The following is a 25952-nucleotide window of genomic DNA, read 5'->3' on the forward strand; positions in this document are numbered from 1 at the left end:
CAGAGTGTGCCCTTTCAGGCAGGGACATCACCGCCTGGGTCTTTGGTTCTCGTCCTGATCTGGCTGTTTTCCCATGTGCTGCTTCTGTTCTGTGACTGCTCTAGGCATTCCTCCTACTACAAACTACTATATGGTTATATGGAAGGATTATATAAGTCAGCACTAAATGTGTCAGTACAGCTCCGACTACAATACCTATATGATTATATAGAAAGATTATATAGAACTAAGTATGCTAGATATAAGTACTAAGTATGATTATATAAGCTAGATATATGGAAGCAGTAAGATATACTTCAGGCACTAATTGTTCTGACTATAAACTGTCTGACCTGCCCGGACCCTCATAACTTGGACCCCAAGGCGCGACCGAATTAGACCAGATGAAAGAGGAGTTCAGGCTTTATTGGAGAGTCTCCGGGCGGACTGGACTCGTAACGGGGGAAGAGTCAGCAGTCTCGCACCGGCTTTCTTTGTTTGGCAGTTTTTATAGGGGTAGAAGGATTGGGGGAGTGGGAGAGCTGATTTGGCAGGTGGCAATAGGTCAGGTTGGCTGTCAGGGGGCGGGGGGGATGTCTGCCAGGCGGGGAGCTTGTCGGGCCGGGAGTTACTGGAGAGCTGATGGGGCGGATGGTGATTGGTTCAGTTGGTTGCCCGGCCGGAAGACTGCTGGAATCGGGCCGAGCCAAAGTGGCAGACAGAGTGAGATAAGGGACCCTCCTTGCGAGGGAGGAGGGGTTTTCCTCATCTGGAAGTTAGGCACTTTCCATGTGGCTGGGGGGGGGGTGCCCAAAGGTCCTCCACCAGACATAAACTAATACGTGATTATATATAAAGGATTATATGAAGGAAACAGCTGAGTAATAACACTATAGACTAAGATATTCTTCAGGCACTAATCGTGCCCGGGGTTTGCACAGCTCGCCTTCCTCGGCGCCCATGTGGGGGGTTACCCACAACCAACAGAGCGCGTACTTTGGACGGAAATCCTGAGAATTCTATTCATCAGCCATCATTTTCACCCTCGGAGCAGAGCGCACACCAGACACACACACAGGCCCTCGCTGAGGAACTGCGGGCCTGGGCTGCACGGCCGTGCCTGGGTCAGTGACAGGCCTTACACCTGACAGTGGCCCCGTGAGATGGTCAGGCCTTATTTTTGCCGTAGCTGTTCTGTGTTGCAATACACAAATCTCACTGTTGCGTCACAGCCACCCGTGGAGTTCAGCACAGCCCCGCGCAGCACAGGTCCATGACCTGGGTACAGTGCCACACCCTGTGGCAGCAGCAGGACCATCCTAGCTGGTGGAAGTGCACCTGTGATCTCCACACAATGACACAGTCGCCCACAGACACCTTTCTCAGAACACACCCCAGCTGCGAAGCGACGTCTGCCTCTCCGGGAACTGACCGACCCATGTTGGGCCGCAGGACGGGAGAGAAGACCGTGTCTGACCCTGACAGGCCCCACTCCCTCCCACTGCCTGCGCTCACATCTACCGCCTCTCCAGCCTCCAGCATGGTCCCTGATCAGCAGTGGCAGCCACACCTGGGGCTTGGATCCTCCCACCCGCGTTAGAAGTGGGCTCAGAGAGGCTGGCTGGGAGGGCTGCGGGCTGTCACAGAAACACTGGAGCACAGAAGCAGCCAGTGCAAAGGCCCTGAGGTGGGAACGAGCATGGCGTGTTGAGGACAGGGTGAAGGAGGCTGAGGTTGGAAGGAGGCCAGGGCGTGGCCAGGGTGTCAGCCAGGTGGAAGCCCAGGTTTGATCCCACATAGACGGGAGGGTCCTGGAGGGTCTGACATAGTCACATATCACCTGCCAACAGTAAGCATGGAGAGAGCCAGCAACCAGAAAATTCCATGCAAAGGCAACCAACAGTGTCTTAGGAAGGGGGCCCGGGGCAGCCCCTCCTCCTGGGGGAGTCAGTCCTCTGCCGGGGACTCTCCTCCCCAACACCTGCTGACACGGCCACAACCAGCTGTGGTCATTTGAGGTCAGTCTTGCTTGTAACTCCAAAGTCTGGGACTGGTGATATGAGCGGAGGCCTTGGGAGTCATCTACACCCACAGTCCCCAACCTTTTTGCCACCAGGGACTGGCTTCGTGGAAGACGGTTTCTCCACAGGCTGGGGTAGGGTGGTTTTGGGATGACACTGTTCCACCTCAGGTCATCAGGCACTAGATTCTCATAAGGAGCGCGCAGCCTGGATCCCTCGCACGTGCAGTTCACAAGAGGGTTGGAGGTCCTCTGAGAATCGAATGTCGGTGCTGATCTGCCAGGAGGCGGAACTCAGGCGGGAATGCTCACTCGCCCCTGCTCACCTCCTGACCTCCTGCTGTGCGGCCCAGTTTCCTAATGGGCCACGGCCAGTATGGAGGCATGGAGGCTGGGGACCCCTGGTCTACACTATCCATTGCTGATGCAGTCAGTTTAACCTCTTTTTTTTTTTTTTTTTTTGAGACAGAGTCTCACACTGTTGCCCAGGCTGGAGGGCAATGGCGTGATCTCAGCTCACAGCAACCTCTGCCTCCTGGGTTCTGGTGATCCTCCTGCCTCAGCCTCCCAAGTAGCTGGGTTTACAGATGCCTGCCACCACACCCTGCCAATTTTTAAATATTTTTAGTAGAGATGAGGTTTCACTATGTTGGCCAGGCTGGTCTCAAACTCCTGACCTCATGATCCACCCACCTTGGCTTCCCAAAGTGCTGGAATTACAGGCATGAGCCACTGTGCCTGGCTCAGTCAGCTTAACCTATTAAAAAGAAGTCTCTGGAATATTTCCTTTCTAGTCCACTTAATTCCAAGATTGCGCCCTCTCTTCATGGACACCCGCAGCGGTGGATACCACCACTCTCTTCCCCTGCTTCGTCCTTCTGGAATTAACTGACAACGATTCCATAGCCTGACTGAGGTACAAGTCACATGCCCTACAATTCACTCACCTTCAGTGTACCGTGAGTAGTAAAACAATCACCATAGTTAGTTTCAGAATATTTTCGTCTTCCTCCAAAGAAACCCTTAGACATGACCCCTAACTTCTTCCTCCCCACCGTGCTCTGAAACCACTGATCTATTTCCTGGTTTTGTATTTGCCAATTCTGGACATTTCACGTCAATGGACTCAAACGACACCTGGTCCATCGTATCCGCCTTCCGCTCAGCAGGAGATTTTCAGGGCTCAACCGTGTGCAGCAGTGTCGGAATTTCATTCCTTTTTATCGCCAAATGACTTTCCATGTATGGACGTACACGTTTATTCATTCGTCAGTCGATGGACGTTCAGGTTTCCTGTTCCTCTTGGTTATCGTGAGCAGTGCTGCCAGGACATTCCCGTACACGCTTTCGTGGGAAACGCTTTCCCTTCTCTTGGGCGCATATACCTGGCATTTTGAGGAACTGTCACACAGTCCTCCAGAGCAGCGGCGAGGCAGGAGAACAGGGAATTAGGGTAACCAAGGGTTAAGGTGTAAGCAAAGGAGCAGCAGGTGCGGCCAGTTCCAGGCAGGACTGGGCAGCACCCGGGCCACAGCCGCCCTCCTGTGATAACACGTTAGCACTTCAGCCTCGGAGCGCACCACGGGGCCACAGCTCCGCTTCGGCCTCTGATTGGTCACAGGCCGCTAAAGGGCACCTAGGGGTGTTACCAAATTCTCTCTGCTTAAGAAAAACCCTAAAGAACCTTGCAGCTGGGGCTCCTGAGCCGCTCGGCCGAGCCGCTCCCACCCTGTGCAGCGCGGCATCACCGCAGGACATCTGCGCTTATCTGCGCGTTCGGTGCAGCTGTGCTTCTGGGGCTTGGTTTGTGTATTTTGTTTGATTCCTTGTCAACGCCCCAAGAACCTGGACAACTCAGTCAAGACGTCCACCCGGTGGCAGCGGCGTTCTTTTTATATTCTCAGCACGACTGCAGGAGGGTCCCAGCCTCTCCACCTCCCCTCCAACCCCTGTTACCCTCCTCTTTTTAATTATAGTCCTCTTTGTGGCTAAGCAGGGCTGTCGCACTGCGGTTTTATCTCTCCCTGGCGGCTAATCATGAGCATCATTTTCAGTGTAAAATCCTAGTAAGTCTTAACCTTGCACTTCTTTGGTTAAAGGTATTCCAAAATATTTGGATATTTTTGATGCTGTTGTAAGGGGATTGCTTTTTCTTTCTCTTTTTTTTTTGACACTATTGCACTCCTGCCACCCAGGCTGGAGTGCAATAGTGTGATCTTGGCTCACTGCAACCTCCACCTCCCAGGTGCAAGTAATTCTCCTGCCTCAGCCTCCCAAGTAGCTAGGATTACAGGCACCCACCACCACATCCAGCTAGTTTCTTTGCATTTTTAAGAGAGATGGGGTTTCGCCTTGATGGCTAGGTCGGTCTCAAACTCCTGACCTCACGTGATCCACCTGCCTTGTCCTCCCAAAGTGCTGAGATTACAGGCGTGAGCCACTGCGCTCAGCCTTTTTTTTTTTTGAGACGGAGTTTCACTCTTGTTACCCAGGCTGGAGTGCAATGGCGCAATCTCGGCTCACTGCAACCTCCGCCTCCTGGGTTCAGGCAATTCTCCTGCCTCAGCCTCCTGAGTAGCTGGGATTACAGGCACGCGCCACCATGCCCAGCTAATTTTTTGTATTAGTAGAGACGGGGTTTCACCATGTTGACCAGGATGGTCTCGATCTCTTGACCTCGTGATCCACCCGCCTCGGCCTCCCAAAGTGCTGGGATTACAGGCTTGAGCCACCGCGCCCGGCCTTTTTTTTTTTTTTTTAAATAGAGACAGGGTCTTGCTATGCTGGCCAGATTGGTCTTGAACTCTTGGCCTCAAGCAATCCTCCTACCTCAGCCTCCTGGAATGTTGGGATTACAGGTGGGAGCCACCATGCCTGGCAGAAATTGTTTTCTTAATTTCATTTTCAGTTTTTCATTCCTACAGTATAGAAATATATTTGCTTTTGTACCTTGATCTTATATTCTCCAACCTGCCAAATCTGTTTATTTGTTTATTTGCTGCAAATTAGTTTTCTTTTAGTGGATTCCTTTTTTTGTGTTTTTTGAGACAGAGTCTTGCTCTGTCATCCAGGCTGGAGTGTAATGGGGCCATCCATCTTGGCTCACTGCAACCTCCACCTCCTGGGTTCAAGCGATTCTCCCATTTCGGCCTCCCGAGTAGCTGCGGTTACAGGTGACCACCATCATGCCCAGCTAAGTTTTGTATTTTTGTAGAGATGGGGTTTCACCATGTTGGCCAGGCTAGTCTTGAACCACTGACCTCAAGTGATTCTCCCACCTTGGCCTCCTAAAGTGCTGGGATTACAGGCATGAGACACTGCACCTGGCCACTTTTTAGTGGACTTATCAGGATTTTCTGTCTACGTGATTATGTCATCTGTAAATGAGATCCTCTTCCTTCTTCCTCTCTGACATGCCGTTTTCTCTCGATTCTCCTATCACCCGACTAGTGCTTCCAGGACGGTGTCGACTAGAAGTGTTGGGAGTGGCTGTGCCCATTTGCTCCCGGTCTCTGGGGAGAGGCGTTGGGTCTTTCAGCATTGTGCCATTAGCGGTAGTTCCGTCACTGATGCCTTTTATCAGGGTGGGGAATTTCCCTTCCGTTCTTATTTGGTTGTTTTTATTATGAAGAGGTGTTAAATTGTGTCAAATGCTTCCTCTGGGTTTGTTAAGATAATCATAGCTGTTTTGTCCTTTTTATTGATAAGGTCTCTTAGATTAACCAGCTTTTGAAAGCTGAACCCACCTTGCATTCCTGGAGTCAGTCCCACTCTTACGGTGTATGATCCCCTTTATACGTTGCTGGATTCCGCTTACTCCTCTGTCCTTGAGGGTTTCTGCACCTTATTTAGAAGAGATACTGCTCTCTAGTTTTCTTTGCTCATGATATCTTTCTGTGGCTTTACAGAAATGTGGCCTCATGGCATGGGAAGTGTTCTGTCCTCTTCTGGATTTTGAAAAGTTTGTGACAGACTGGTGCTAATTCTTCTTTAAGTGTCGGGTAGAATTCAATGAAGCCATCTGGGCCTGAACTTTTCTTCGCGGAGGTTTCTGATTATTAATTCGATCTCTCTACTTACTACATTTCTATTCAGATTTTCTATTTCTTCTTGAATCCGTTTTGGTAGTTTGTGTTTTTATAGGAACTTGACCACTCATTTAATTTGTTGGCAGTGTTCACAGTATTTTCTTATGATCCTTTATATTTCTGTTAAGATAATATTCCCTTTTTTATTCTTTTTTAATAGAGATGGGGTCTCCCCGTGCTGCCCAGGCTGGCTCCTGACCTCCCACCTTGGCCTTCCATTTTTACTCTTGATATGGGCAATTTGAGACCATTTGTAGTCAGTCAACCCAAAGATTCATCAATTTTATGGATATTTTCAAAGAGCCAATTATTTGTGTCAATTTTCTCTGTAGTTTTTCTATTTCATTTACTTCTGCTCTAATCTTTTCTGTTTGTTTCCTTCTGTGTGAGTCTAGTTTGCTGTGCTTTGTCCAGTGTCTTAAGGTAGGAGAGTAGGTTGGTGATGTGAGATCTGTCTCCTTTTAAAATACAGGCTTTCACATCGATAAAGCTCCACCAAGCACTGCTTCAGCTTCATCACATACGTCTCTGTAATGTGGTATCTTCATGTTCATTTATGTCAAATTACTTCCTTATGTCCTTGTGATTTCTTCCTTAACACATTGACTATTTAATATCTTGTTTAATTTCCACATATTTGTGAGTTTCCCACATTCATTTTTGCCATCAATTTCAAATTTAACTCTATTCTGAACACACTCCAGGATAAGCATGCCAGGTCACAGAACAAGCCTGAATACATTTAAAGGATAGAAATCATGTGATTTGCCAGGCGTGGTGACTCACACCTGTAATCCCAACACTTTGGGAGGCCAAGGATTGTGGATCACGAGGTCAGGAGTTCAAGACCAGCCTGGTCAACATGGTGAAACCCTGACTCTACTGAAAATACAAAAATTAGCTGGACATGGTGGTGCGTGCTTGTAATCCAGCTACTAGAGAGGCTGAGGCAGGAGAATTGCTTGAACTGGGACCCAGGAGGCGGAGGTTGCAGTGAGCTAAGATTGAGCCATTGCACTCTAGCCCAGGCAACAGAGCGAAACTGTCTCAAAAAAAAAAAAAATCATATACGATTCCAGCTTGTTCTGTGACCCAGCACGCTTATCCTGGAGCGTGTTCAATGCACACTTGTAGGTAGCGTGTTCTCCACGTGTCTGTTGGGTCTGGTCAGTTTCTAGTGCTGTCCGAGTCTTCTGTTTACTTGTTGATCTTCTATCTAGTTGGTCTATCCATGATTGAAGGTGGAGTATTGAGGTCTGCAATCGTTGTTTTTGAATTGCCCATTTCTCTTCAGTTCTGCTGGGTTTTGTCTCAGTAGTTCAGGAGCCTTTCGTTAGGTGTATCCGTCCCTCCTTTGTTTCATATTATTACAGTTACACATCTTCTATGTATATATGTCACAAATACAACAGCACATTGTTATAATCATGACTTTACATGATTTCATGTTCACTAAAGAAGGTGAGGAAAGGAAGGAAAACACACATATATTGATATGCAAGTTCTGTTTCTCTTTTTATTCGCCATTTTTGTTTGTCTTCATTTGGTCCTGTGGATTCAAGTCGCTGGGGTCATTTCCTGACTCCAGTCATCACGTCCTTTGTGCTATGTTAGTCAAATACATTACATTTCTACATGTTACAGGGCCAACAATACAATTACACACACTCTGTCTTATACAACTGCTCTTTAAATCAGTTAAGAGACGGAAAATGAAGAAATATACATCTTTTATAATCACATAATTACCCTTACTGACGCGCCTTGTGGATCCAGCTTTCCTTGTGGTTCCACTCGCTTTCAGCCTGAGGAGTTTCCTGCCAGCAATAAATTCTCTCAGACTTATTTTTCCTAAGAGTGATTTTAGTTTGCATTAATTTTTGAAAGACAGTTTTGCTGGATTTAAGACTCTTGATTGACAGGTTTTTTTCCTTCAGCACTTTGAACGTGCCATTCCACGGCTATATGAGTCCGTTTTTATGCTGTTAATATAGACAAACCCAAGACTGGGCAAATTACTAAAGAAAGAGATTTATTGGACTTACAGTTCCACATAGCTGGGGAGGCGTCACAATCACGGCAGAAAGGGAAAGCTGCATCTCACATGGTGACAGACGAGAGAGAAGGAGCTAGTGCAGGGAAACGCCTCCTTTTAAAACAGTCAGATCTCGCAAGACTTACTGTCATGGGAATTCAAGACGAGATTTGAGTGGGAAAGCAGCCAGACCGTGTCAGCTGCCCTCTGACTTCCACCGTTGCTGATGACAGGTCAGCCGAGAGTCCTTCCGGGGCTCTCTCGTACGTGACAACTTGTGTACCCTTTCTGCTTTCAGGATTTTCCTGTTGGCTCCAAACCTTTGTGCTACGAGGTGTGTGAGTGTGGATCTCCTTGTATTTATCCTACTTTTGGAATTAATTGAGCTGCTTTGATGTCAAGATTCACATTTCTCAGCACATTTGGGACCTTGTCAGTAATTATTTCTTTGAATATTTTTCCGCCTCTTTAGCTCTCTTCTCTCCTTTGCCTTCATTGTGCATATGCTGGGGTGCCTAAAGGTTTCGCATCTTTCTCTGAGGTTCTATTCGTTTTTTTCAACCTATTTTTACCTCTGTTTTTAAGATTATATAATTTCCACCAAGCTATCTTAAAGTTTGCTGACTTTTCGGTTCAAATGTACTTATGAGCCCTGCCAGAGAATTTCTTTTTTATTTCAGTTATTTTCAGCTCCAGGATTATCATTAAAAAAATAATTTCTATCTCTTTGTTGATTTTTCTTATTTGATGAGACATTGTCACGGTTTCCCTCTCTTCTACGAGCACAGTGTTGTTTAGTTCTTTGAACGAATCTGTAATGGCTGCTTTGAGGTCTTTGTCCACTTAAAATCTAGGCCCTCCCGTGAATGAGAGTCAAATTGAAAAACAATCCAGGCCCTCATGAGGCAGTTTTTGTTTCCTGCATTTTTCCTACATCTACACTTTTTTGATTTTTTTGAAGTTTTAGATAATAGAGTATAAAAACTCTACCTACTGATGCCTCTCCTCTCTCTCCACAGCTTGGTTTTGTGGTTCTTTGCTTATTTGTGGAGTCACTTGGCTAGACAATTTCAGTGACGCTTACTGCCCCTGCAGGGTGAAGCCTCTGGGGCAGCTCCTTGGAGGACTCAGCCTTGGGCATGCACGCAGCCACCTGGTCGTGGTGGTTTTGGCGGAGATATTCGTGCACGCAGCCAACTGGTCGTCGTGGTTTTGGTGGAGATATTCGTGCACGCAGCCCAGCTAATTTTTGTATTTTTAGTGGAGACAGGGTTTCACTATGTTGGCCAGGATGGTCTCGATCTCTTGACCTCGTGATCCGCCCGCCTCAGCCTCCCAAAGTGCTGGGATTACAGGCGTGAGCCACCGCGCCCGGCCAAACTGGAGCAGTGATCATTTTTAAGGCCAGTCTTTGGGATTTGTTTTAGCTCCAGGATGGCTCCCCTAGTGGGGCTATGAGTTAGCTTGTTGATCATATGCTGAATTTTGTCTCTACCCTCAAATCCACATGTTGAGGCTCTAAGCCCCAGTCCATTAGAATATGATTCTAGTTGAAGACAGGGCCTTTGAAGAGGTGATTAAGTTAAAACAAGGCCACAGGGAGGGGCTGGGCCCTATTCCAAGGTGACTGGTGTCCTTACGGGAAGAGGAGATCTGGACATACACAGAGATCCCGGGGTGAAGAAAGACCACATGAGGACACAGTGAGAAGGTGGCCACCCACAAGCCACGGAGAGAGGCCTCAGAGGAAACGAAGGCTGCCCATGTCTTGAGCTCATTCAGCCGCCACAACTGAGAGAGAGAAATTTCTGTGGCTTAAGCCCCCAGTCTGTGGCACTTTGTTCTGGCAGCCCTCACAGGCTAATTCATGCCTCTTAATGCAGAGGAACAATTGTTTCAGAGCATGCCTTTCAGCCTGAACTTCTCGTTTCAAATAAAGCCAGTTCCTTAGGGAAGCACTTCAGAGCTGCCTTTTCTTCACGTGGTCTGCCCCCCGTGCTCTGGTCCCTGTAGTTTGACAGAGCTGTGTCCTGCAATGGAGCTGGCGAAGAGCAACTGATCCCAGCATTCTTAGCCCACTGTTGTTAGGCTACAGCCCCAGCCGATGAGTAGGGCTGGGTGGAGGAAGGGAGCTGTCCCTCATGCTTGCCAGGAATTCAGCCTCTTCAACTGGGTGCTGGGGTGGGAAACGCTGGCCTCTGTCCCTCCTGGTGAGATGCGGGGACCCCCGGGTGAGAGCTGAGGGGAGAGGGAGCCCTGTCTCCCTGGCCACACCCTCCAAGAGTGGGGCTTCTGTCAAGAAGAGTTGGGGTGGGGAAAGGAGGGAGCCACAGATGGTCATTATTCTTACGGAGTTTTAGCAGATTTTCTTAAATAAATATTTGTCATTTGATGTATGCCATGAGGACTGAGCTGATTTATTTTCATCTTGCCCAAATTCCTATCTAACAGGTCTGGGGAGTCATGCCCTACAAACCATCAATTTCCATCAGATGGGTTTTATATAACTCTATAATTCGTGACTTACTTTCCAAATCTGACTCTGGCCTCATGAGACAAGGCTTCCAAAAGTCAAAGTATTTACCCCCAAAGCACGTTTCTTTGCCATGGTTTGAACTGGTCCTGCAAAGCTATCCTCTGCTGGGGCACGTGTGCATCTGGAAAGTGTTAACATAGCTACGTCTCTTCCTGCCAGGTCCTCCCAGTCCTGAAGAGAGTAACTAAGAGTCTAGCACCTTTTAAAGATCTGTTTGTTTGTTCTGAGACGGAGTCTTGCTCTGTCTCCAGGCTGGAGTGCAGTGGCGCAATCTCGGCTCACTGCAACCTCCGCTTGCTGGGTTTAAGCGATTCTTCCACCTCAGCCTCCTGAGTAGCTGGGACCACAGGCGCGGGCCACCATGCCCGGCTAATTTTTGTATTTTTAGTAGAGACGGTGTTTCACCATGTTAGTCAGGATGGTCTCGATCTCTTGACCTTGTGATCTGCCCACCTCGGCCTCCCGAAGTGCTGGGATTACAGGCGTGAGCCATCACGCCCGGCCCTAAAGATCTGAATAGGAGACATTTGTCATCTGTTGTCTCTAAGGACAGCCACTATAAGATTCAAAAGAACCTTGTCTCCACCTTGTCTCACAGCTTGCCTGCCCCAGCTTCTCCTTCCGTCTGCAAGGCTTCTCAAGAGCATCATTTTCTCAGAACAGCCTACCATCTCCACAGGAACCTTATTAGACCTCCAGGTATCCCCTTTACATAATTAACAGTTACTATGTATCAGCGTACATGAAACATGTGTCTGCCTGCTGGAATGTTTCAGGACAGAGCTAAGTGCTGTGAGGCCAGTCCCGAGGCAGAGGCACCGGAGGCTCCCATCAACACTTGCTCAATTACACAAGGAACTGGCTTCGATTCCCAGTCTCAAGTCTAGATGTGTCTTTTGAGGGTATGTGATTTTGGGAATAAACTGGATGAAATACTGGAAATAAAAAAACTATCCCTTTTTGTACATCTTTTCCCTCCTGTAAGTCATTCAAATTAAATTTTGCTTAATGTTTACTAAATATAACTAAATCTTTGAAATCAGTTTTCCACGCAATAAAGGAGAGGAAATTGTGTCCAACGGTGTACACCAGAAAATCATCAAGCACTTGCTGGTCTGCGTTGACAGACCACGGCAGGGCACTGCCACCATTTCCATAACAGCAACAGAAACACGGGCCTGAGAAGAAACTGAATCTGTATTCATACTAAGTTTTTGTCACCTTAAACTTTACTTTTTAAGCATTGAAATACAGTAAAATTGAATACTATAGTTCCAATACATAAATATCTTGTTCTATCAGAAAGGTCTCCACAAGTTTCTGCGCTCTAAGACACTCCTTCCTTCCTCAAAGTCCTTATTTTTATAATACATGGACTACAGTCATCCTGCTGTGCAGCAAACAGCTCTCAAAACCTGTTCCTCCTTCTGAAACTCTGCATCCTTCAACCAACTGCCCATGCCTCTCTCCCGCCATGAAAGCCCTACCAATTCTCCATCCCTGCCCCGTCCCAGTCCTCCTGGTCACAGGTCATTGAAAGGTACACTGGCAACAGGCAGGGGCGGGAGGAACAAAGGTGCAGAGGCGGCACCGAGCCTGTCCAGACCGAAGGTCCCGCCCGCATGTGCCCGGGTCTCCTGCAGCTCCCAGGGCCTCATACATGACTTGCGGAGTTTTACAGTCGAACATACCCTTTTACATGAGGCTACCCCAAGTGAGTTCTTGCACTAAGACACATCTCACCAGGATGGCTCATGTACACCATTTACTTATTACTAGGGATATTTTAGGAATTTCAAAGAGGCCACAGAGAGACAGCATTGCTAAGAGAAATGGCTCAGATAGGCCTGGGCAGCTGGATGGCTCATGAGACTCACAGACCGCCACCTGTGAGCTGTGTGATGAGGCACAGAACACTTCCCCACAATGGCTGGGCGCAGTGGCTCACGCCTGTAATCCCAGCACTTTGGGAGGCCCAGGCGGGTGGATCACTTGAGGTCAGGAGTTCAAGACCAGCCTGACCAATATGGTGAAACTAGGTCTCTATAAAAAAAGAAAAAATTTAAAATATATTTAAAAAAAAAAAAAAAGAACACTTCCCCACAAATTAAAAACACTACCTGACACAGAAATCATATTCAGTAAGTGTTTAATGAAGAGTAGACAGATGGAAAGAGACAGGCGAGGAAGGCTGATGTTACAAATATAAACTTTGTCAGCACTTTCAAAACAATAGCAAATATACTTAAATACAAAGTTTATTAAAAATAGATTGCAACTGAAATACAGTAGAAATGGAAACTACAGCAGTTTGTTTTCTCCATAGTAATGCACAATTATGAAAAGCACTTTTACATATATTCACATTTGACCTAACTGCCCAAAGATGGCCAAATCCACTTGTTGATGGGTTTTACAACCACACATACAAATATCCCTGTATGTAGATATTTACATGTATTTGCATGTTGTCACGTGTATTTCTTTATATATTAACAGAAAAGTAATTCATCTGAATCTCTTTTAAGAAAGTGTGGATTTGGTCACCTAAGGCTGCCAGTGTTCTCAAGATATTTGGGAGGCGCCTGCTTTTCCTAGAACTTCTGCCACAAGCAAGCAGATCCCTCCGAAACACCCCGAACCATTTCACTCTCTTACTCAAACAAGGAAACGGTAAGAGCACACTTTCAAATAAGAACCCTGATAGACATAAAAAAAAATTTACACTCGCATTTTAATGACTTATCATACAACTCTTATTAAAAGTGATTTCTAAGGCAGTAAAAGCCCCTATGTTTCTCTTTGAAAGTGTGCATTTTTCCCTAACATATATATGTGTAAGAGAATATGGTACAGAAAAATCATCTGGACCCCACTGAGGGCTTTGTCAAATAGAAAATTTGCTTGTAATCACCAAGTAATTTATTATCTTAACACCAGACAACATAAAACACACTGAGGTCCGTCTCCCCAACATCAGCCACATGTCTATAGCTGAAGAAATGACAGTAGTAACTAATAATTCAACAAATTAAAATTAAATAACTCTATTATATAGTGTAAAAAAATAACTTGAACTTCCATATGAGTTATTCTTACAATATTTAAGTTACAGATGCCCTGTTGTTGAATCCCTTCCTTTTTCTGATGGCATACAGATGAAAAATCTATTTCTTCTTCAAATTTAAAATTCTGAGTGACAGCTGTGCTTGAGGGTCCCCACTCATCTCATTTCCCATTCTTCTGTCATTCCCAGTCACGTGAACATTGCTCAAAAGAGATTTTACAGATGCCTTGGAAGAGCTGAAGTATTAACTTTCTAATGTAACCGTCATCTTCAAATTCACCAGTGATTTATTAAGTCTAACAATAATCTGGTATTTACAAAAATAAAATCCCCTAAGCTTAAATCCTCAAAATTTTCTTCTTTCAGAATAAGAAATAATCAAATACTTAGAATTGATGAGGAGAGCTCAGATGTGTGAGGAATGAGATGGATGTGCATCCTCGCACATGAAGCTTTGGCCTAAACCGTTTCACGATGCAGACTAGGACGATGACCAGGGTCAGGGGACATGAGAGGAGCATGTCGTCACATGTTGTTTCTTGGGCAGAAGAGTGTGTGGTCACTACTAAACAGAGCCAACCAGAGTCTCAAGAGTTCAAGCTACTGTCTGCTTGACAGCAAAAGTGAAGTTTCTGGAAAAACAGAAACAGAACTTCTCTGTGCTCCTCGGTGGATGACGGAGGGAGGATGGGACAGAAGACACACCCATTCTCCCTCCTGCCCTTGGTGCTCTCCCCTTCGAACTCAAGACTCCAAAAAAGAAACCAACAAAAAACTTATCTTCATGTGAGTTAGATAATTAAGAAATTAGACAGTGTTTAAATTACATAAATGGCAACCTCATGATAAAGTAAAATAAAATTTCATGGAATGAAAACATTTCTAAATCCCAACAATTGTAGAAACAGAAATGATAAATCACTTAGAAATATAACCCCCTCCCCTTTCCTCTTAAATTCACACCTACACACCCACAGCTGAGAAGATTCTGGGTAAAGACAAGGTGTCCACCTCATTGTTTATTTTGTGTTCAGTTCATTCTCCAGTTCTGTTAATTTACGAGAAGCTTTCACTTTATTGGATACATCTTGACCTTGTGAAAAAAGACGCTGGCGTTCCTTGAATGTCAAGTTTTCAGGGGCCCCAGAACTTCCAGGGACATCTGCATCTTGGCTGCGTAAGAGGGCAACACAAAAGATTACTGGACAAACTACAAACAACCTGCCAACAATTACATACGTTTGCATAATGGGCGATTACAATTTTCAGACTCATTCTTTGTTAAGTTGTGATCACCTTTCCTGTCACTGCACTTACAGGGGCTGTATTTAAACCCATCTAGAAAAAAGGGGCAACATGTTCTCTTTACTAAAACATTCACTTTCCACAGTCATATTCAACTTTCGAAAAACCTGCAAGTTGGATTTTAGGAGGCAGGCAATTCTTACCAGTTAAACGAGAGTCACCTGAGGGGTACAGCTGAAAAATACAGCATTTTAAGGAATCTTACATGTACCTGAGAGGCATCTCTAAATATACCAAATTTAATAATAAGTGATAGAATGGTACTGATGGTTTTTCTGATTAGTTCAAATTCCATGTTTTAAGAACAGCTGGTGCAAAGAGCAAAGCCACGAACTCTGCTGATGTAACTGGAAGGTGCTGTGAAGAAGGAAAGGGTCATCAGGTACAGGTAAGGGCCTCACCTAGCACAACCGTCCATACCTTTTAGAGCGCTTCTCTCTTGCATCTCGATATGCCTCATGGGTGCCAACAGCTGCCCCAGTGGATCCTGGGTGAGAGTTTGGTCCTTTTCCGTGAAAGAAACAATACAAGTTAAAGTACTTGATTATTTCCAAGCTTTACTCATGATAAAGACGCAGTGCTCAGAGAATAAAAAATACCTTTACTGATTAAGTAGGATGGTAAAAACCCTTTATATTCTATCAAAGTTTCATCAATTTGAAATTCTTCTCTATTGGTGGCCTGAGTAATCCAATTACTACTCTCCAAAGGTGCTAAAAAGCTGACCTCATGCCCTTCATTATGAGAGAGGAATACTGCCCATGGCCCAGCTCTGCCTCTCAGCGGCAGAACAACTACGGGTGGTGCAACACCAACCAACTGGCAACATCTGCCCTGCTCCTACCCACCTCAGTGGCTTGTTGAGGATCAAAAGACATGATGCAGACAAGTGTTAAATGTATCCAAGTAATATCATAAGTGTATCCAAGTAACCATAAATGCCATATCGTTACAATCATAATGCAGTGAAGCAGTATTAATGTATTTCTATTAATTGTAGCATTAAACAAATTCACACTTGAAAAATCTGCTTACAGTGGAATACAGGCTGGAGTAATAAATGCTCAAACTATTCAGCAAACACTGACAGCAATGAGTACTGGATTAAACAGGCCACAATAGTTCAATATTTTCACATTAAAATTCTTTTTCAAACAACTTGCACAAAAATGTGTTTTTGTTTCTCTTCTTATATAAAAGGCCCTGCCGTGCAGAAGTCCTCTGAGGCACTGCGGACGGGCGAGGCTGCCTTTCGAAGGTGCTCTCTGCACTGCCCCTTTACTCCGGCTTCCCACCACCGCTGCGAGGACACCATCCTCAGCAAAGACTCAAAAGACTCAACAAAAACACAGCTCTATCTTACGACAATCTACAGTGGGCCTTCAGATAAACTGCTGCATAGAGACATTTTTTCCATTTTAATTCCAAATTTTTTATCTTGCCTTTTTAAAAAAACATTATGTTGTATCTTTTGAGCTTTCTTTTAAGAATGATACTGGCTTTTCCCACTGGTAAAATTAATTCTTCAAAGTTTTCAGAACTTTTAGACTTAGAGTATCAAATACCTTCAGCTGACTCTCTATGAATACTCGAAATCACGGATCATTTTCAAAGAGCTTTAGCGATGAATCTTTCATATGGTGTTATGTTCAAATCTGTTATTACTCATTCCAATTCACTCCCTAATGCTGTTCCTCTCACTGCCCAGTGGAAGAAGCCAAGTCCATCTGCAGAAGCATGCTTTACTGAGCGCTCCCGACAGAAGCAGAGCTGAGCAAGGAATGAGACATGCTAGCAAAATGAGGCGGCAAGGTCAGAAGGTGCCCCACACACGGTGCAGATGGCTCTGTACATTACGAAGAAGTCTTCAAAGAGGCGGAGCAAACGGATGTAGGCTATGACCTGGTCCTGTGCGGCACTTGACGTGTGAAGTACAATAAGGGTTAGTGGTAGGACTGAGAGCCAAGATGGTGAGCAGTGACACCTCACTGTAGTGCTTGGCTATCAAACCCCACGTTTCTGCCATGACACTTAGAAATATCTCTAAGTTCAGCTTACAATTCAATACAAGGAGACTGATGGCACTCTGCTTCAAAATTTTCTATTATTCCATAAATTTCTCTAAAAGGTGAATTATAGATATTTACAACCGATATTTCATAAAAAGATTTAATTCTGGCTTCTAAAGTGACTCCACCTAACTATTATTAAACCTTCAAAGCAGATCAAAGTTCTGATCTGGGGGAGGGAGGAAGACAGAATTCTGGCAAAACTCATCTGTTATTTGAGTGACAGTTACACCAAGATTTAGAATATTCTTCTTTCAGAATTGTCGAGTCCCATGCACTGTTTATGCAGAATGATGTAGGATTTGGAAGACTCTGATACACTCATTAAAAGTAACACTCCTGTATCTGAAGATGTTTAGTGCCAGAATTCCAGTTTCATTTAAGCTAAGATTAGTGTGAAATCTGAATCCTTATAAATTCAGTTATATTTTAAACATGCTGTCTCGAAAACACTTGACTACTGAATGTATGCCTGTGACAGCCTCTGGACACTGTCCCCTGCAAAACCGTCCCGTGACAGCCTCTAGACACTGTCCCCGCAGAGCTGTCCCATGACAGCCTCTAGACACTGTCCCTTGCAGAAGTGTCCTGTGACAGCCTCTAGACACGGTCCCCTGCAGAACTGTCCCGTGATATCCTCCAGACACTGTCCCCTGCAAAACCGTCCCGTGACAGCCTCTAGACACTGTCCCCGCAGAGCTGTCCCGTGACAGCCTCTAGACACTCTGCCCCGCAGAACTGTCCCGTGACAGCCTCTAGACACTCTCCCCCGCAGAAGTGTCCCGTGACAGTCTCTAGACACGGTCCCCGCAGAGCTGTCCCATGACAGCCTTTAGACACTCTGCCCCGCAGAACTGTCCCATGGCAGCCTCTAGACACTCTCCCCCGCAGAAGTGTCCCGTGACAGTCTCTAGACACGGTCCCCGCAGAGCTGTCCCGTGACAGCCTCTAGACACTGTAGCCGCAGAGCTGTCCTGCTCTACGGTCAGCTTTGGGGGTTTAGCTAATGGCAGCTGCATGCCTACTAAGGTCTGGCTGATGGTGTTACTTGGTGCTAAGAGTGCAGATAACAGGAAGGAGTGAAGCCAGTTAGATGAAAAAGGAATGAGAGGAATTTCACTATGACTGGGGTGTCTGCCCTGGCGTGAGGCAGCCTGCACTGAGGTCATAAAGCTAAGTTAACTGGCCTAGCAGATGCTCCAACCACACCAACCAAACCACCATCAGAGTGTATGATTTACTCCATAGGCTACTAAACCCAGAACAAAAAGTTCTGCCCACATTCAGTAAGGAACACTTAAAATGTGACTGTAACACTGTGTCTTTAGAGACACTACAGTATGTGAAAAGGCACCTATTCAAACAAATGTAAGACCATCTGCAGGGGCGGAAAGAGGAAGCCAAGACCAACAGTACTTCAGATTATTTGGGAACACGAGAAGGACTGATTGCCAGCTGATCAAAGAAACGGAGCTTTTTCAAGTGTAGAAGAAATCGAAGTACTAAGATATCTACTAAAAAGTATCAGCACAGATATGACAATCAGAGGCAGAGGAAGATCACCATGCTGAGACCAGTGATCATGTGACATCCAAATTTCAAAGCAAGTACGATCGTCTGGACCATACCACAGGGCGAGTGTGCAGAGAGATGCCAAGGTTCCAATCATTAAGACAGAGAGCTGATTGTCACTCTTTTACCTCTACCTTTGCAGTGGCTGGGATGGCAGAAGCTGGATTTTTTTGGAGGGGGCGGGGGCTGGTCTTTTTTGTGAGCAGTACTGTTGGCTTTGGCTAAGGGTGGCTGGAATGAGTTGGAGAGAAAGATGCCATCGGAGGCCGGGCGTGGCTGGCAGGGGGGCGGCCGTGGCTTAAGGGGGCCAGGAAGAAGGGCCCCATGAAAGCTTCTTGTGCTGGAGTACTTATCCTGACCTGCTAGGCTGCAGTCCTCCTCCTCCTCCTCATTGTACGCAACAAACTTGGCAGTGAACAGCGAGTCAGGGGAGAGGACCTGTGTTTTGAGGTAGGAGGCGTTTCGCTGAGGCGGGGGAGGAGGGGCGCCGGGCGTGGGGGACGGGGACGGGGGCTCGTAGTCCTGGGGAAGCGGAGGGCGGCACAGACCGGGCGCCTCGGGCTCCAGCAACCTGCGTGCCGCCTCGTCGTGCTGTCTGCGCCTCTCAGCTTCCAGGCGGCTGTAATACCCTTCTTCCTGTCGCCTCTGTGGGCGAGAATAGACAAGAGTGTAAAGGTCAGAGGTCAGAAGGCAACAGCTGACCCACTGGGCCTTCATGGGGAACAGTCCTCATCACCACACTGACGTCAAAGTTTAATAGTCACAATTACTATGACAAAAGCGGCAGGTCCATCCAGAGAGTCTTCTCCCTAGACTTACAAGTACGTTCATACTATTCTGGGTTATTGGACAGAAAACTGCTCAAAAGCACGGCATGGATGACCTCTCAGGCTCCTGCTTCCCAGTCACTGCTGCCTCTCCATTGTCCTCGTGGACTTAATTCTCCTCTGCTTCCCTTCCTCCGCGCTCCTGCTACTTCCTTCTCTCTCTCCTCTTCTGTTTCTGGGAGGATATTAACTTACCTGTTACTGCTGTGTTTAAAGGCAATGCAAAACTAAAAACAGGCTGTCACTGGCTTTCTATGGCCAGCACTTTCTGAAAGGCAACCTTGCACACCTTTTCACTGAGCCTTGTGAATGCAGAAGAGCAGTCCTTCCTGGACAAGGATGCGGTACAACCACCCTGTTTATTTCCAGTTATTAGGAAGGAAATCAACCGGAAACCGTAAATGGGGAAAAAAAAAAACCACTCATTTTCCCAAAGCAACAATCTTAAAAAATATGATTTCCACAGTTCTTAACTTATATTTCAAATCCTAATAAACTCCCTAACACACAGAAAATTAGAGAGCCAGGCATTAACAGCAACAGCAACAAGATATTCAAATATATTTTGACACATACTGTACATTTTTTTCTGACATACAGCTCAACAAGCTACAGTTGACAGTGTTAAGATTCTTTTAACATTAAAAAAAGTAACAGCACAGTTTTGTTAAAGGATTGACAAAAGTTTTAGAGCACAAGAAAAAAGTAAATCAGAAGGAGGTGAAAGACCAAACAGAATAAACTGCCTTGAGTAAATGTTTAATGCGGTGAAATGATCAATGAATTTTAAACTCATTCAACCAAAGAAAACTAATTTTAGAGACCTTGCTGGCATTCAGTTAAAAGTTGTTAGTCCCTATTTTCAATTTCATGCTCTATTTTCGCCCTACTCCCTCCAGAGCGCTACACACACACACAAACGCGCACACGCGCGTGCACACACACACACAGCGAACACGCAATGTCACTGCTTCACCTTTTGAGGGAGAAAACTCTTAAGAATAAATGCCAACCCCAATTACTGCTCTGAGCCCAATTTCTCATTGCATCTTCTCGCTCTATGTTTAGGAATCCAGAAGGAAAGACTCTTCTCTTCTTGTCTACACAAAGTAAGTGTTCCCTTGGAGGAATCAAACCAGAATGACTTCTTGTGGCTTTTAAATGCAAGCATCAAGAATCTTAGTATTAACATGAAGAACAGTTGCTTGGTAACATTTTAGGGGGAAATCAAAACATCCTCTTTTAGTTATACCAAGAGCAGATACAATTACAAGATGACTTTATTCTACCAAACAAATGCATGAATGGCACATTTTTCTAAACAAACCAAACCTATCAGTTTTGGACATTCTGATACAAAAATAGGTTATTCGCCTTCTTTTTACAGTGACCACTTAATTACAGAAGCAGTTACTAAATCAAGTGTATTTGACATAAGCATGAGTTACAAAACACGCTGGAAAAATTAAATAACCCGAGTTTCTCCACATAGGAAAAACGTGGCCTGGTCCTCTCTGCATGCTGACTGCACTGCCGTGACAACCCGACTGGCCCTGCTGAGGCCCAGCATGGCCAGGACTGGGCCCACCTATAGCGATGGGCACCATGCGGGGCCTGGGACAGTCGAGCTGGCACTGCCCTGGAAAAGCACAGCCCTCCAAGCAGCCAGGGAGGCTGTCATGGAACAGCAAAGCAACAGCAAACACCATCAACACTCAGACATCAAGCAGCTCAGCATTTTGGAAATCTGATTTCCTTAAAAGATCAAGTTTGACTTACCATTACACAAGTGAAAGACTCACAGGGAAACCTAATCCTGAAAGCTCAAACTCTTTGAGAGGATTTCAAATGCTGTTCAGACTCAACAGATAATATGATGATAAACTTGAAGGGCCAAGGTCTACAAAATGCAGAAATCACTAATTTGAATCCAGGTTTGTGTCCTTACATTACTCACTCTACTCCATTTAAATGAATCGCATCATATCTACCAAGCTTACTCTTAGACTGTTCTGTATCCTAACAGATCGTATCACTACAAAAAACTCCCTACAAGTTCTTTTCTGTGAACAGTACACTGTTCTATTAATATAGTTCACTAGACTATCAAAGAAGGAATTATTAATAAAAACTAAATTTTCCCCCATCAGAAGTTGTAACACTGAAAGCTTCTACCTTCATAGAAGGGAAGTAACAGACAGCTTTTCTCAAACCACACAGAGCAACACGCAGTCCCCTCGGGATGAGACAGGCCCCCACGGGGAGCTCAATGGCTATCGCCTCTTCATCCAGAGGGTGTCGGCCACACACACAGGACGAAGGGAGATCTGGAGAGCAACATCTCAAAGTCCCCATTTCTCAGAATGTCAAAATTCGCTGTCATTTTAAAATTCAATTAAAAGGAGTACTTGACTTAAAAACACACAAACACATGAAAATAAATAACTCAGACTATTTAGTGGATTACATACTAAATCTTCCTGTATCATGTTTTCTAAGCCATCTGCTCTCTTTACCATCAACCAGACGGGAGCGATTTGAGTAAACCATCTATTTGAAATGTTGTACAGCAGCCGACTGTCTTACTATGCTCCTACTGCTTCCCATGGTCCACATGCCATTTGAACAATCACTGAACAAATGTCACCTTCACAATGACAAGCTGGGCCATGTCCAGTAAAGATGATTGCCCGAGGAAACGAACCCTTTGTAAAGAGGCTCACCGCTACCCACACCCAAGAGTTCAGAAGTTTGAGGGAGACAAAACTCAGCAGATAAGAGGGATCTGGAGACAGTCCAGAAGAGAGGTAGGTGGGCCAGATGGGGTAAAGTTGCCGGTCCAATCACAAAAGCTGGGGAGCCAGGCCCTGCTCTGCCTTGTGTATCTTAAGACACACAGAACTTCCAGCCCGCTCTGCCCCGGCCAATCGATTACGTTCAGGCTAACTTGGTAAAATTCTAGCTGCCCTTAGAGGACCATAACCTTTTCTTCAGCGTCTCGTTTCGTTCGCTCCTCCTCCTGCCGATGGCGCTCTTCCTCTTGTCTTGCTCGGTCTTCCGCTTCGCGTTTACGCATCTCTTCTAACTGCTGCTGTCGCCTCCGCTCCTCGTCCTGCAACTAACAACAGACTGACATTAACTTTCCCTCTATAAGCTCGACCAGCACAAGACAGAAAATGCTCACATTAAGACAGGTAGACACACACATACACATACACACACACAGAAAGTTAAATACAAAGTACCAGTTTAAAATCACTGTTGGAAGATAAAACTTTATTTTTAGCTCTACGCTTTTAAAATAAACTACCTAAAAACTGTTTCCACAAATCCCAGAGTTATCATATACATTCACACATTCAACAAGCACGATTCCTTTACTGGAACAAATTTAGTTAACCTATTCATGTCAACTAATAGGCTCAGACAGACGGACCCCACTTGATGGACTGCAGAACACACTTACACAGCTTCTCCCCTCATCCCCTTTTTATTTAATTTCCACTATGAATGTCTTGTAGAAGACGGAGGCCCCAACTTGTCTCTCTGTCGGTGGAACCAGAGGCAGCCTATGTGACTCTAGTGGGTCAGGCAGTCGTCCATCTTTTCCAGTGACCAAGGCCTGCCACTCTCTCTCCTCTGCTCTTTGCCATCAGCTCCCTCCACATCCCACCCTGGACTTCAAGAATTCCCTCCCGACTCAGGAGTACCCTAAACTCTGCACCATAGACTCTGAGACTGAGACGGGAAGGAACCCTACTCAGCTCTCTTCTGTGTGGACCTAACGTTGACCTCTGAGTCAATACAATCCATTCCGTTTTCAGGTAACCACTCGTGAAGAAGTTCTTATGTTAACAATTTATTGACTGTTTTTCTCTTTTTGGTCATTCAAGTTCTGCCTTTTTGTAACAACACACAAAAAAACACCTTTCTTTCATATCACTCATATACTTGAGGATGTCTTCAAATACCCAAGTTTCTTCTTTTCGATTTTAGTTCCTTTATCCTTCTGCTCACATCTCTATGCACTACAGGTTGGAAATACCTCTTCTAAAGAAAAACCCTGGATTAACAACCAGTGCAGAACAGCAAGACTCCCGCTTTGTCTTGGATACACAGCTTTTCTGTTGTTCTAGTCTAAGATAATGGTGACTTTGAAAACTGTGCTCTCCATTTCCTTCTGATCTGGCATAGAACTGGGCCACAGGAACACCCACAGCTGTATTATCATACATCATGAATCAGTATTTCTAGGATCAAAATGAACTTAAAGCCATTGGTTTAATCTAGTTCAATCTCTAACCTCTGCAGGAATCCCCTACATAAAATTTCTATGTGTTTCAATTTCTACAGAATTACCAGTTTGTCTATAAATTGTAGCAGAAATATAAGAATGCTAACTTCTGGGATTTGAATTGTGTTCGTATGTATTTTTATTAAAATAAAAATCTAACAATTTCACTCTCCCTTGACTTCTGTGAAGAAAAAACTGTATCTGGTGAGAAAGAATAAATTAACCTGTGTTATTAGGCTTTTTCATGCCAATAAACAATAATAAAACCTCTTAGAAAAAAACAAAATTGCATTCTCAAAGAGACAAATAATTGAACTGTCTCTTTAGGACAAGCTATTCATACCGCAGAGGGATGTTAGGATGACTAGCTTTGAGGGTGTTTATGGCAGGGGAGGATGCCACTAAGAATCCAGAAGGAAGCTGTCAGGGACGCCTTGCCCCTGAGAACGCAGCCACAGCTCCCCATGGGCTTCCTGCCCAAGAGGCCACAGCAAAGGATGGAAACGCTCAGCAAGAATTTCAGGGGTCAGGAGAAGTGATGAGAAATAGTGCAGAAACAAAAATAGCAAAATAAAGCAAATGACAGTATTAAATATTCTTCAGAAAAGTAATTTAGGGTGGAATGTAAAATTGCATTAATATAACATGGGTCTTTTCCTTTCCAACAAAGCATAACTAATTTATGCTAATATTTTCTAGCCCTAATTAAAAATAAGTGCTGAGCAAGAAAGTGTTACACAATGATAGAGCCAACCAGTTCTTTTAAATAGAAGCATATTGTAAGAAATCAGAACAATGATCATTTTCATAATTCTAAGTACAGATGCTACCTTATGAATCTATACACAGGCACTTTCTTCTTAAAAACCTCGATTCTTCCAAATCTGGAAGGCAGTAAGCGAGGAGCTTCTCCTTGCATTCAGCTCATTAGTTACTATTCGTAAAGAAGGCAAATTAACCAGCACCAGTGTAATCAAGACAGTTTCTTTCCACTCTTTGGCTAATTCATCTATTTCCATTCCCAAAACATAAACTGTTTTGTTCTTTAAAGCTATGTTGCTTTACTCCCACTATTCACAAAGCATTAAATGAAAAAATGACAATCTCTTAATTTACTCAAAATAATAGCTTAAAACAATATATTGAATTGTATGGGTTACTTACATTCAGTAACAGTTAAAGGATGTTTGACCTTAAATTACAAACTTAATCACCCTGCAATCCAGTGCAAACTGCCTATTACATAAGCACTTTCATTAAAAGAACGAAAAGTTACATGCTACCAAAGTACCCTTGCAGGAAGTGATATTTGAGGGGAGAGCAGAATAGATTAAAAAAAATAACTATTACCTGATGAATCAAGACCATGCAGACCAAAAGTTATTCTAAATCAAGAACTATGCTGGGATTTCAGAGCCAGTATGCAGCAAGCTTGAACCAAGTTTCTGCTATATGGGTAGTCCACATTCCCCAAAACAGGTGTTTTCATATTTTCAGGATACACACACACACACACACACACACACACACACACACACACGTTCAGGTCTTTGTGTTTATAATTTTGTACCATGAAAATGAAACTTGTATCTGAACATAAAATAGGGTTATAATACCCTTTACTTGTTGACAAATCACTGAAAACATGACTCAAAGCATTTTTCTCTACAGATGTTTTCTGTGCATCCTCCCTCCCATTAAAAATGTCTACCCTAAAAAAATTTTAAGGACAAAAACATGAAGAAAACCCCTGATTATATCATTCATTACAAATTCAAGACTGAATCAGAAGGTTTTGGTGCTTCTGGCACCCTAACACCTGGGTTTTTAGACCAAGCAGAAGTCTCTGTCTTACGAGCCCGATTTCCTCAGGAAGAAAGCGAAGTCCTCTCTCACAGTGGCAGAGTGTCTTAAACAACACCAGAAAAACCATCCACTACAGAACGTGGTACTCTGAAAGTGCTAGCTCCGTTCCCGTAGCACAGCCCACACACTCCTTTAAGGTTGAAGTAAAACGAAATTAGTCTTCCTACTAATTCCTGCTTGAAATTTTTATAAGGCTTTTAATTCAGCCTCTTCTACACCTGGGATGCTCAAGAGGGGTATGGCCCGTTTCTACAGTTCCACGCAAAAAAACAGAGGAAAGCGGAATGGGGGAAG

General features: G+C 44.8%; 2 protein-coding genes across 14 annotated transcripts in view; both read right to left on the bottom strand.

Moving 5' to 3' along the window:
* KIF25 (kinesin family member 25) overlaps positions 1–1521 on the bottom strand; it is a 63218-nt gene extending 61697 nt beyond the window's left edge. The window contains 1 exon segment of the mRNA XM_064361252.1: positions 1416–1521. Within this exon segment, the coding sequence (XP_064217322.1) occupies positions 1416–1521 (106 nt within the window).
* Positions 1522–12790: 11269 nt separating this feature from the next.
* AFDN (afadin, adherens junction formation factor) overlaps positions 12791–25952 on the bottom strand; it is a 143523-nt gene continuing 130361 nt past the window's right edge. For 5 of the 13 annotated variants that reach the window (XM_021670688.2, XM_064360460.1, XM_064360459.1 and 2 more), the window contains 4 exons: positions 22482–22616; positions 19220–19316; positions 15451–15535; positions 12791–14898 (listed from right to left, as the gene is read on the bottom strand). In XM_021670688.2, coding sequence (XP_021526363.1) covers positions 14745–14898; positions 15451–15535; positions 19220–19316; positions 22482–22616 — 471 coding nt within the window. In that variant the 3' untranslated portion in view covers positions 12791–14744. Of the gene's footprint in view, positions 14899–15450; positions 15536–19030; positions 19317–22481; positions 22617–25952 lie in introns of all 13 variants that reach the window. The other 8 variants (XM_064360454.1, XM_021670680.2, XM_064360452.1 and 5 more) reach the window with 3 other exon arrangements.

Source organism: Aotus nancymaae, unplaced genomic scaffold, assembly GCF_030222135.1.
Source record: "Aotus nancymaae isolate 86718 unplaced genomic scaffold, 86718_ANA_hifiasm-v0.15.2.pri h1tg000040l, whole genome shotgun sequence".
Lineage (NCBI taxonomy): Eukaryota > Metazoa > Chordata > Mammalia > Primates > Aotidae > Aotus > Aotus nancymaae.